General features: G+C 37.9%; 1 protein-coding gene across 1 annotated transcript in view; it reads right to left on the bottom strand.

Moving 5' to 3' along the window:
• Positions 1–13,687, bottom strand: part of LOC141092728 (IgGFc-binding protein-like) — a 273,657-nt gene that overhangs the window by 18,244 nt on the left and 241,726 nt on the right. Inside the window, exons 81-89 of the mRNA XM_073579121.1 lie at positions 11,211–11,809; positions 10,416–10,989; positions 10,113–10,312; positions 9,651–10,031; positions 7,794–8,077; positions 7,126–7,397; positions 6,976–7,038; positions 1,473–1,568; positions 706–956 (exon numbers count right to left, since the gene is read on the bottom strand). Coding sequence (XP_073435222.1) covers positions 706–956; positions 1,473–1,568; positions 6,976–7,038; positions 7,126–7,397; positions 7,794–8,077; positions 9,651–10,031; positions 10,113–10,312; positions 10,416–10,989; positions 11,211–11,809 — 2,720 coding nt within the window. The remainder of the gene's footprint in view (positions 1–705; positions 957–1,472; positions 1,569–6,975; positions 7,039–7,125; positions 7,398–7,793; positions 8,078–9,650; positions 10,032–10,112; positions 10,313–10,415; positions 10,990–11,210; positions 11,810–13,687) is intronic.

The raw sequence follows: 13,687 nt of genomic DNA, 5'->3' as shown, positions 1-13,687 counted from the left end.
CAGTACTATTGCTTCACAGACATGTATGTAGATGTACAGGGACAGACTGGCTCTTGGGTCATGTGTTCATTTCTTTTCACACAGCTCCCTCTGAGGAAGCCCACTCAAAAGTCGTATCGGGGCTGCGTGAGCATAGTGGGACGTGTTTTTACATGGGTAAATGCTAATATTACTAGAGTTGTTGCTGGATATATATTTAGAGATGTACAATAGCTTAATTGCTCTCAGGATATTTGCTATTTTCTGTGAGCCATAGGCTGTACGGTTTTCTGCTGCAGTTATGGGTATATCTTTGTATTTATTTCTTAAAACCCCTGAGCATAGATCCTATTGTTATTATTGATCACAGTATTCTGTGCTAGCCTTAAATATAGTAAATTTATTTTTATCCCTTTCAGCGCCTTGATTTTTTGTGTCTTCACCATTGACCTACCTTGATACCCTATTATTGTGTACAATTTTAGATTTGTCATACAATTTGATATTTCTCTATCTATTTTTCATATACAATTTGTCTTTTTGGGGTTATTAATTCCATATTATTATAGGTTTAAGTATTATCTGAAGTTCCCTATTTACATTTAGTTGGGACTATGGTTTCCCTTATTATCGACTACATACGTGTTCCGACATTAATTATATTTTCATTTATAGTAGTTTCCTTTCCAATAAGGACATGATTTTTGAAGAATGCAGGAAACTTACGTTCAACTTTTTGTTCTTCAGCAATGTGAAATCAGTGTAGTACACTTCAACATGTACTGATTGAATGTATGATACTTTAGTGTTGGATCCTCTGTGCTCATTGGTGGTGTAGACATGGAAGTATGGGAATTCACTGGGTGTTACATTGCATAGTTTTGTAAGAGTGTAGCTGCAGTTCCCCATGTAATGGAGAACTGTACCATCAAAGGTGTTATAATGAGGATCTCCAGAGGCACTGCAGATTGAAAAAGCTGGAATAAAGCATGTAAAAAGTAATATTAGTCCAAACTGCATTGCTATTTTTACTTTCAACAATCAAAACTGATCTTTATGAACATTTCTGAACTTGGATGAGAGAAAAACCAAACATCCATAACTGATGTAAAAAAACACAAATGTTATTAAGCATGTTTCAAAGATAGCCAGCGATACTGTGATTTTCCTTCACGCAAAAACAACATATATTGTAATGTTTTTCCAGTTGATTTTAGAAATTGAAAGTCTAATATTCAGTTTAGGAAAAGTAAAATAATTCATGAAGCTACATTCTAACAGCTTACAATGTAGATTTGTGTTTGGTTGTTGCTGTAGATTGGGCTGCTCTAATGCCCAATGATCAGCTGGAATTCATTTGTTTCCATTTTAACTCATGGGTACAGTATGATACAATCAGTTACATAGAATCACAGCTTGTTTTATTATAGAAAAAACATTGTTTTTCAATCCTTTAAGATTAATCATGGTCTTTTCAAACTTGAGGCACTTACTGATGATCAAAGGTGTTGTTACAGTAGTAGTAGTAGTAGTTGTTGTTGTTGTTGTTGTTGTTGTTGGACTTAGAGTAGTTAAAGAAATGGTTGAATCTAAAAAATAAGTATATTGTATTATAAAAAGTGTGATTGATTAAAACTCCAGGTCAGAAATGGCACAACACTACATTTTTGCAATACAGTGATTGGGTTACACATATTACCAGCAATTTACAAAATACCAAAGAATATTGCTAAATATAGCCTATTTCTTGACACCAAAGAATATTGCTAAATATAGCCTATTTCTTGACTCCAAAGAATATTGCTAAATATAGCCTATTTCTTGACACCAAAGAATATTGCTAAATATAGCCTATTTCTTGACACCAAAGAATATTGCTAAATATAGCCTCTTTCTTGACTCCAAAGAATATTGCTAAATATAGCCTATTTCTTGACACCAAAGAATATTGCTAAATATAGCCTATTTCTTGACACAAAAGAATATTGCTAAATATAGCCTATTTCTTGACATGAAAGAATATTGCTAAATATAGCCTATTTCTGATTGAAGTATTAGAAAGAATCAATCCATTAAATGTCCTCTGAATTTATTGGTGAATATCATGTAGGTGTACAGCTCAGGACAAACAAACTGAACTCAAAAAATCCTTAGTATAAATTTTCTTAGTAAAATAACATACAAACATTTAAAAGCATCCATGCCTCATGACTAGTGTTGAGCATTCCGATACCGCAAGTATCGGGTATCGGCCGATATTAGCGGTATCGGAATTCCGATACTGACTTCCGATACTTTTGTCATATCGGATTCCGGAATCGGAATCGGAAGTTCAAAGTTGATTGACAGCCGAAATGACGTAATCATGATGCGCAGTGTGTGCGCATCATGATGCGCCGTCATTTCGGGCCTTCCGGGGGTCTCTGCCGGCCTGCAGGGGGGCTGTGTGGACTGCCCGGGGTCTGTACCGGCCTGCCGGGGGGCTGTGCCGGCCTGCCGGTGGTCTGTGCACCCTGTGGGGGTCTGTACCGGCCTGCCGGGGGGCTCTGCCGGCCTGCCGGGGGGCTGTGCTGATGTCCGGGAGTCTATGCAGGCATCGTCCGATGGGACTACAAGTCCCATCGGGCGATGCCTGCTACCATGACAGTGATTGACACATTAGCCAATGATGGGACAGTAGTAGTCCCATCATCCGGCTAATGTGTTGAATGTAAAAAAAAAAAAAAAAATTACTACATACATACATACTACATATATACTACATACATACTACATGCATGCTACATACATACTACATGCATGCTACATACATGCTACATACTACATACATGCATGCTACATACATACTACATGCTACATACATACTACATATATACTACATGCATGCTACATACATACTACATGCTACATACATACTACATATATACTACATGCATGCTACATACATACTACATGCTACATACATACCACATATATACTACATACATACTACATGCATGCTACATACATACTACATGCTACATACATACCACATATATACTACATACATACTACATGCATGCTACATACATACTACATGCTACGTACATACCACATATATACTACATACATACTACATGCATGCTACATACATACTACATACATACTACATATATACTACATGCATGCTACATACATACTACATGCTACATACATACCACATATATACTACATACATACTACATGCATGCTACATACATGCTACATGCATGCTACATACATACTACATGCTACATACATGCTACATACATACTACATGCATGCTACATACATACTACATGCTACATACATACCACATATATACTACATACATACTACATACATGCTACATACATACTACATGCATGCTACATACAATACATACATAGACATACAGTACATATAACATAGAGTAACATACTTACCAATACTTGTCACATTGTTCCCCGAAGCCATTGTCTTTTACGGAATAAATATTAACATAACAAACCACAAAAATACTCACCCATGATCCGAAGCAGTCCATGAGTGTGTCCCATGACGATCTTGGGTAGAGAACTGCAGCATCAGCTGATGCTGCCGCTCTCTACGGGCTGCAGGAATCCAATGACGGAAGGTAGGTATCCTTCCGCACTGTATTCCTCCGCCACTTAAAAAAAAAAAGTCCCTAGTCTCACTTTATGGTAAAAGCTGTGTGGGAATTTCCCACGCAGCAATGGCATAAAGTGAGACTAGGGACTTTTTTTTTTTAAGTGGCGGAGGAATACAGTGCGGAAGGATACCTACCTTCCGTCATTGGATTCCTGCAGCCCGTAGAGAGCGGCAGCATCAGCTGATGCTGCAGTTCTCTACCCAAGATCGTCGTGGGACACACTCGTGGACTGCTTTGGATCATGGGTGAGTATTTTTGTGGTTTGTTATGTTAATATTTATTCCGTAAAAGACAATGGCTTCGGGGAACAATGTGACAAGAATTGGTAAGTATGTTACTCTATGTTATATGTACTGTATGTCTATGTATGTATTGTATGAATGTATTGTATGTAGCATGCATGTAGTATGTATGTAGTATGTATGTAGTATGTATTTAGCATGTAGTATGTATGTAGCATGCATGTAGTATGTATGTAGCATGTAGTATGTATGTAGCATGTATGTAGTATGTATGTACCATGTAGTATGTATGTAGCATGCATGTAGTATGTATGTAGTATATATGTGGTATGTATGTAGCATGTAGTATGTATGTAGCATGCATGTAGTATGTATATAGTATATATGTAGCATGTCGTATGTATGTAGCATGCATGTAGTATGTATGTAGCATGCATGTAGTATATATGTAGCATGTAGTATGTATGTAGCATGCATGTAGTATATATGTACTATGTATGTAGCATGCAGTATGTATGTAGTATGCATGTAGTATATATGTAGTATGTAGTATGTATGTAGCATGCATGTAGTATATATGTACTATGTATGCAGCATGCAGTAAGTATGTAGTATGCATGTAGTATATATGTAGCATGTAGTATGTATGTAGCATGCATGTAGTATATATATACTATGTATGTAGCATGCAGTATGTATGTAGTATGCATGTAGTATATATGTAGCATGCAGTATGTATGTAGCATGCATGTAGTATATATGTAGCATGTAGTATGTATGTAGCATGCATGTAGTATATATGTACTATGTATGTAGCATGCAGTATGTATGTAGTATGCATGTAGTATATATGTAGCATGTAGTATGTATGTAGCATGCATGTAGTATATATGTACTATGTATGTAGCATGTAGTATATATGTAGTATGCATGTAGTATATATGTAGTATGTATGTATGTAGTATTTTTTTTTTTTTTTTTTACATTTAACACATTAGCCGGATGATGGGACTACTACGGTCCCATCATTGGCTAATGTGTCAATCACTGTCATGGTAGCAGGCATCGCCCGATGGGACTTGTAGTCCCATCGGACGATGCCTGCACGGACCCCCGGACATCAGCGCAGCCCCCCGGCAGGCCGGTACAGACCCCCACAGGGTGCACAGCCCCCCGGCAGGCCGGCACAGCCCCCCGGCAGGCCGGTACAGACCCCCACAGGGTGTACAGACCCCGGGCAGTCCGCACAGCCCACCGGCAGGCCGGCACAGCCCCCCGGCAGGCCGGCAGAGACCCCCGGAAGGCCCGTACAGACCCCCGAGAGGCTGTACAAGGGCAGGAAAGGGTTTTTCCAATTCCGATACCGGAAGTCTCATAGACTTGAATGGGACTTCCGGTATCGGCATCGGCGATACCGATACTTTTTTTAAAGATCGGCCGATCCATTCCGATCCGATATTTTGAAGTATCGGACGGTATCGCTCAACTCTACTCATGACTGAATGACACATATAATGGTAAAGACAAAAGATATATATACCATTAGTTCATGAAGTGTAGGGGCTAAGAGTAGTAATAGATGGAAAGTGTCATGGTTTGCTCAGCTTGTGGGATTACGTAGTTCAGAGGTTAATCTGGACTGTAAGACTCATTGCCTATGTCCTGACTATTCTCTGATTGCCCTTCTTCTACTGTGCTGCTATCTCTGTGTATGACTCATTGCTTTCGTTCTGACTACTCTCTGCTCGTCCCTCTGGTACCGTGCTGCCCTCTTCATGTATGACCCCCCGTTTGTCTGACCTGAGTTCCCCTCTCCTCTACTCCAGGATCCCTGTAGTAGAATCCTGCATTCATCTCCAGCAGCAGGACACTAAGGCTACTTTCACACTTGCGTTTTTTTGCTGCGCGTTTTTTGCGCACACAAACGCATGAAAAAAACGCATCATGCATTTGTGTGCGTTTTTTTGCGGGTTTTGGTGCGTTTTTTAAAAATGCATGCGCTTTTTTTGCGCATACGTGCGCATTACAATGCGCACGTATGCGCACCCATAGATATTAATGGGTGTTTTGCTGTAAAAAAACGCATTGCGTGCGCATGCGTTTTTGGGGGGCAAGTCGAACGCACAAAAAATGCAACAGGATGCATTTTGTGCGCCCGAGCGCACACTACAAAAAACGCATGCACACACAAACGCGTACAAACACATGTGTATGCGCACATATGCGCACCCATGTTAAAGTATAGGGAAAAAACCGCATGCGTTTTTTTGCACTAAAAAGCAGCGCCAAAAAACGCAAGTGTGAAACCAGCCTTAGCCCCATACATGATCGTAGGTCCTTCACCGCTTGCTACCTTCAGCGTCCCAGGTCCTGTCATGCCTAAGCTTTCCCTGCAGTATCTGACCCCGGGCCCTCCCGAAGTGTGGGTGAGTTACCCTGTTCAGCCGTTGTAGTTCGCCGACACTGACAAGACCCTGATAGAAAGTAGTAGTAGATAACATATCCATTATACTTGCCTAGGTAGCTGATGGAAGCTTAGGTCTTGTGTCCCTCTATCCCGATGCATGCTTTGTCTTGCTTCCTCTAGAGGCCTCTATACTTCATGCACTAATGCTAACTATTATATCCATATAGGGCAGATTTATACTTGTGTGTTTACTATTATTACTTATTATAAGATGTCACATAACCCTTTGGTCTGATTCATTGTATGTGTCCCTCAGTCATGAAGCATATTTTTTTTACATTTTTTATGTTATTTTACTAATAAAATTTATTCTAAAGAATTTTTTTTAAGTACTAGATAGCCTGAACATAAAACTATGGATTTTTAGAAACATTTCTTTTTAGAAAGTTAATAAGTTACTATATAGCATAGTATTTATCAATGAAATTACAATTAATTATCAGTTTTACTATCTTGTCAGTCAATTTTGCACTAAACACACGTTACATTATCACAAAAGCACATTTTTTAATCCAGACATTTGAGAATGTCTTCCAGTTCAAGTTTACACTCATTGCTATAATGAATTGCTTACTTTACTCGAATAACAGTAAATTACATTAATATTTATTATTTACCTGTTTGAGGGTGTGTCAATGAAGTGGACGCTGCAGGGGGAGTTGGTGATGGTTTGTTTGGATCTGCAAAAAATGTAAAGAAAGTTCAGCAAAATAAATTACATAAAAAGAACAATGAGAAAATAAAGAAAACTGGGAAAATATTTTTACCACAAATAGTATTTGATATCCAGTCTCCTAAGAGAACGCCAAGTGCTTCACAAGCTGTAGCATAAGATTGCAAGACACTGCAAACCAAATCGTCACTTCCTCCTGTGACACACTGGTCAAATACACAGCTCTCATAATATTGGTGGGGACGGATAACAGCATGGCATGGTTTGAATGGTCCATTAATTTGCCTAATAATCCAGCATTTCTGTTCGGCCTCTTGTTGGACAGATGGAGGACAGACTAGTGGTGGTGGAGGAGTGGAATCACATCTAAGCAACAGAAAAATGTAATTACCGTTGAGAACAAAGCAATTACTTAAAGGGGCTGGATGAAAGTGATTGCTATAATAATGATTCAGGGACCTCATATGCTTTGTGCTTTATCTATGAAAACGACAGACCCATTGACCAATTGGTCCTGATTTGTATCTAAATCTTTCAGTATTCATACAGTATGTTTTTTTCTTATTTGTGTGCTTTACTGATAAGTAAAGTGTTCAAACAACTCAAGTATTAATTGTGAATGTTAGGGATTGGTAATTCAGCTACAGAATGGTAAAGTAAAAAGTGATAAATTCAGTGTATGAAAGCAATAAAAATATAGTGAATACAATATTTGCAGTGACCTTATCAGAAATAAGTAATTTATGTTATTATTGTACTTACATCCATCCATCATCTGGTACTTGCCAACTGTTTCCAAAGTCATTGACATATGTTACAATACTGCCATTGGGTGTCATGAAGTCATCAAAGCGGTTATCATTGTAGGTACCGCACAATCCACACAGTGCATCCTTGTAATACTCTTTCACTCTCACAAACAACTCATGATCTCCATTAAACTGGAGTTCAAGGCCAAAGTCTGTACTGACGGTAACATAGTGGCCATTCTGTGTGATGATTATTCCAGACACATTAGCAGGAAGGATGACATGTATATCATTAACCTAAAAAAAGAGTCACATAAGGAAAATGTTTCTACTTGAAAGCCATAGTCTAATTCATACAAATTCATACTCTTCTAGTGGTAAGTAAGCATAACTATAAAGAGTTGGGAAACTGCATCAACATATTGGCCCTGGAGCCAGATTTTCCCTCTATCCATATGAAGAGACTTGTACTATAAAATACATATTAAATGTAAGAGGGCGTAAAACAACAAGTAAATATATATGCAAATATAATAAAAGACATCTTAAACTGTAAAGATATATTATATATATTATAAACAGTAGCTCCACATCCCCTTAAAGGACTGAATCACAGACCATCCAGACTGAGAAAGAAAAAAAGAGAAAACCACCAGGAATGTAAGGAAGTTAAGTGGAAGGGCAGGCACAATGGTGCTAAATTAAGACAAATATAACATTATAAACAATTAAAATTAAAGGTTAAAATGCCTTTATTAAAATATGGCACAAGATAATATGCAAAGCTAATTGATGGCATCAAAAAATATATGTATATATATCACAAAAATTAAGAAAACACAAACAGACCGCCAGTACAAAAAATATGTTAAAAATTAATAGCATAGCACCACCAAGTGTCTAAACAAGATAATAGAATTATGTAATACAAAATATATCCAAGGAGGCGCAAAAAAATAAGATACAATGTTATAACCAGGTAAATAGCATAACAGTGGCCAGAATAAAATAAGTATTATGACCAAATATATAGCACAAAAATGGACAAGATAAATTTGTATATGTACAAATAACCCAACTAAATAACATAAGATGAAATAGTGGTCATCAAGCATAAATACCTGGAATGAGTAAGTTGTGGTAACGGTGTGGAGAAAAACGCGCCCCGACACGCGTTTCGGATAAATATGCTTCGTCAGGATAAATATCTGATAAATATCCTTCATAACTATCCTGACAAAGGATATTTATCCGAAACGCATGTCGGGGTGCATTTTTCTCCACACCGTTACTGCCACTTACTCATTCCAGGTATTTATGCTTGATTAGCACTATTTCATCTTATGCTATTTAGTTGGTTTATTTGGACATATACAGGTGTAACATTCAAATTTATCATGTCCATTTTTGTGCTATATATTTGGTTATAATACTTATTTTATTCTGGCCACTTTTATGCTATTTACCTGGTTATAACATTGTATCTTATTTTTTGTGCCACCTTGGATATATTTTGTATTACATAATTCTATTATCTTGTTTAGCCACTTGGTGGTGCCATACTATCAATTTTTAATATATTTATATCTTTTGTACTGGCGGTCATTTTATTAATTTTTGTGATATATATACATATAATTTTTGATGTCATCAATTAACTTTGTATATTATCTTGTGACATATTTTAATAAAGTCATTTTAACCTTTAATTTTAATTGTTTCTAATTATATATTTTATATTTGTCTTAATTTTGCACCATTGTGCCTGCCCTTCCATTTAATTTCCGTCCATTCCTGGTGGTTTTCTCTTTTTTACTTTATAAATTTCATTTATTAGATTGATGGTTCTTTTACACATAATCATACTTACGTGTACAATGTTGTTCTTTCCAATGTGGATCTTTATTCCATCAACAGTCAGTGTAACAGAATTAATGGCTGTCCAACTTGGGTTTCCTCTGTGCTCATTGCGGGTGGTGACACTGAAGTTACGGGATGTATTAGCACATGTCTCCACTACAGTATAAGTACATGCACCCTGGAAGTGATGGACTGTGCCATCAAAGGTGGTATAGTGGGGATCTCCATAAATGTGGCAGATTGCTGTGCTTGGTTGGTAGCAGCCCAATAACCCATCTTGCACCTTACAGATTTTGTCTTCTGCACAGGACATTGGTGAACAGGTAACCGTGTTGTTTCCCAAACAGGTACACTGAGTCTCACAGTTATCTTGAATGAATTGTTCTCCTTCCTGTCATTAGAAAAAATATTAAAGTAAATGTGGACACCATAGACACAGCTAATAAAAAGACAGTATTAGTTCTCTGCATACCTTATAGTACACGTCATTGTACAAACAGCCACAATGTGACTCTGGTACACATGTTCCTCCACTGATGACATATCCAGGATGACACTCACAGCCTTCAGAACATGGCAAGCTGCAGTTTCCTGAAGGATATGGGTCTACACATGTCGCGGGGCAAGCAGATGCACATGTGGTGAAGTTACTGTTTTCTGGACATTCAGAAGCTAAATGAAGAAAGACTTGTTAATGATACAATCTATATAGGTGGTAAGGTCAGTTCTATTTTCTTGTTTGAAAAGATTAAAACATACATGTGAAGATACTTACGACAGAATGTGCTGTTTCTCCAAGATATAGAGATGCCTTCCTTCTGGCAAGCATCAGCATAGGCTGCTAATAGACTGCAGAGAGTTTCTGGATCTCCATTAAGTGCACACATGTCAAATAGGCAGCTTTCCATGAATCCACCGGGACCGATGACTGAATTACAAATATGGAAAGGACCATCTTTACTTATTAGAAGACCACAGAAGGCATCACTTCTATACAGCTCATCATTCTCTGGTGTACAGGATGGTGGTGGTGAGGGCTCAGGGTCATCTGGACTACAAAGTGGATCATCATCTTCTACAATCCAGCTGTGTCCTAGCTGTTCAGAGTTCCCTGCTTGCAGTCCGTTAGGCATCATGTAATCGTCTTGTCTACGGTTGTTAAAGTTACCGCACATCCCGCAAGTTAGGCCAGAGTAATTGCTTGGAAGTTTCACCTCCACCGAAGTATCTAAGTCATATGAGACAGTCAGCTTAAAATCTGTCTGGAGGCTGACATATTTTCCAGTCCATTTGACAGTCACTGCTCCTCCAAATAATGTCACTGGAAGTGTAGTCCAGATTTCATTGACCTGTAAAACATTGGAAGAAATAGAAATTATATTAATTTAGCATCTGTCCAGTTTGACCTTTTATTTTAGCTGAACCACCTGTGAAATATGTATCATATGTATCATTTTTTTGGAACTGAAGTGTAATTTCATTGTTCCCAACTATATAACCTCAAAAGGTTCTTGAACATATTTAATGCGTTCTGCATACTTTCCTTTGGATTAAATATAGCACTACTCACCAAAACTCGATCTTTTTCATTTTTCATAATTTGAACTTTTTGCCCATAAACTTCGACAAGAACATATTTCACAAATGACACTGTGGGATCTCCTCGATGTTCATTCTTTGCTTCAATATTGAAATACTGTGGAGAAGAAGAACTGTTGCACAACTTTGCAAGGGTGTATGTGCATAGACCCATGAAGTTGTGGTTCAGCCTATCGAAGGTGTCGTAGTGAGGATCATTATGGACCCGACAAACTCCATATGTGAAATAGTGGCATCCTGGTGCACCATTTGAAATTCCGCAATACTGGTTGTCGGGACAGGAATCGCTGGCACATACTAAGCCACTTCCAACTGAAGGGCATTTGCACTTTGTAGAACAAGTATCATCAGTCCAGAATTCAGAGTCTACAGGATAATACTTATCATCATCCCAGCATCCACATTTGTCTTCTGGAACACACTTATTGCCGTACAGGACATAACCTGTATCACATATACAGGATTCAGTACAGGGAAGAGAGCAGGTGTCTGGGGCTCCTGGGTTGACACAAGTGGCTGGACAAGCAGTTCCACAATGCTGATATTGACTGTTAGGAGGACACTTTGGTTCTAGAAATAAATACACAAATAAATAGCTAAGAAAATGAATTACATCATTAACTATATTACATTTAAAGGTTTTGTGTCACAGGGATTACATTCATTGGTCAATTTCTGTATTTATCTTTGCAAATTCCGTGTTTATAGCAAACACTCTTCCCCTATGTTAGCATCACTTGTGTTTCTCTAAAGTATTTATGCATTTTATTCAATTCTTAATTGAAAAATAAGTATGCAAAAGCGAGAGCAGACTGCACTGCAGGGAAACCAAAGTGCTACCAAACAATGGTGCATAAAGGTTCATTACACTATGAAAAATAAGTATGACATCAAAAAGTAGCCTTAATGAATAAAGTATTACATTTTTGGGTTACAACTTAACCTGTAGAAAACCTTTGTTGGATAGTTAGAACAACTTCATTAGTATTACAGACTTGTATCAATTCGTAAAGTAATATTCCTTTCAACTAATTGTGGTTAATAATTGATAAACATATTTTTTGGATTATAAAACGCACTGTTTTTATCACAAATTTGGGGGAAAATGGGGGTGTGTCTTATAATTTGAATATAACTTACCAGCTGCAATTAAGTGGAGTCATAGGGTTGCTGCTGGCAGAGGCAGGAGTGGGGCAATGGTGCAGACCATAAGTTGGGAGGAGGGGATATTTGGAGCTGTGATGCTGCAGGTGTACAGTGCTGCTGGGACTCCACTGACATTTTGTTAAAGATTGGAGGTCCCGCACTTCCATGGTTTATATTGTGGTGGACTCTGCGAAAATAGCTACCGGGGGCAGTGCATGCACAGATGGAGATTTCACTGCGGAGATTTCAGGAGACAAGATTTCGGCGTTGAAATCTACAACTGCGCATGCAATGCCCACAGCGTCCATTTTCCCAGGGTCCACCATAATGCAAACCGTGGAAGTGCGGGTGTTCCGGGCTGAAACAAAATGTCAGCAGAGCCCCCCCACCGCCGAACACCCACAGCCTTGCACCTCCAAATACCTCTTCCTCTCAGCCTGGGGTCCACAGAATAACCTCACTCAAGCATCCTGGGATCCCACTCCTCTGCAGCCATCACCCACAGTAAGCAATAAATTGCATGGATTATAAAGTTTTTTTTTCATTTTTCTGCACAAAATTTGGGGTGCGTCTTATAATCTGGTATGTCTTATAATCCACAAAATATGGTAATTAGTAAGAATGAAGTATGACAACTTTAAAATCCACTATGCAGTGAGTGTGTTTCTTCCTCAAACATTTGTAACTATAAAAAAGTGTAAAAAAAATCAGTAGAAATCTGTAAGTGGCTTTCAGAATGCAAGATTTGATAATGTCTTACAACAGAAAGTGTCGATTCTCCATTGTCCAATACTAACTCCGCTTGACAGACAAGACTCAGCAAAGGCTTGGAGACTATCACACAGAATTTCCCCATCCAGGTTGGTTCACACAAATCGAGTAGCCATTTCTAACAGATTAGAAGAAAAACTGACCCACCCACTCTATTAGTTAAGGACTGTTTTTTTTATATGTTAATCACTAAGAAGATCACACTGCAAGTATCATGATTTCATCACAACCATCAAGTGCTGAAAAAGCCTTCAAACAGGAATAATTCACTTTGTAGACAGTCACCAGATTTTCAGGTACAGTATATAATGACTGACTTCAATAAACACATAATGTGTGAGACTAAAGACAATAATTATCTGTCTTTTGAGCAAAAAAATCAGAACGCCCTTGGCTACCATTAGGCACTGGGAATATTTTTATTAAAAAATATTCTTTTATATTAGATGATATACTGACATATGAAGATTATTAATATATGTTCCCAAGACTTTTAGTAGTGGATGAAAACTTTACCACATAGTGGATACG

The sequence above is a fragment of the Dendrobates tinctorius genome, unplaced genomic scaffold, assembly GCF_039654945.1.
Source record: "Dendrobates tinctorius isolate UK_male_01 unplaced genomic scaffold, ASM3965494v1 ptg000060l, whole genome shotgun sequence".
NCBI classification, from domain to species: Eukaryota; Metazoa; Chordata; class Amphibia; order Anura; family Dendrobatidae; genus Dendrobates; species Dendrobates tinctorius.
The sequence above is the reverse complement of the archived record's forward strand: the minus strand, read 5'-3'. Positions and strand labels throughout refer to the sequence as shown.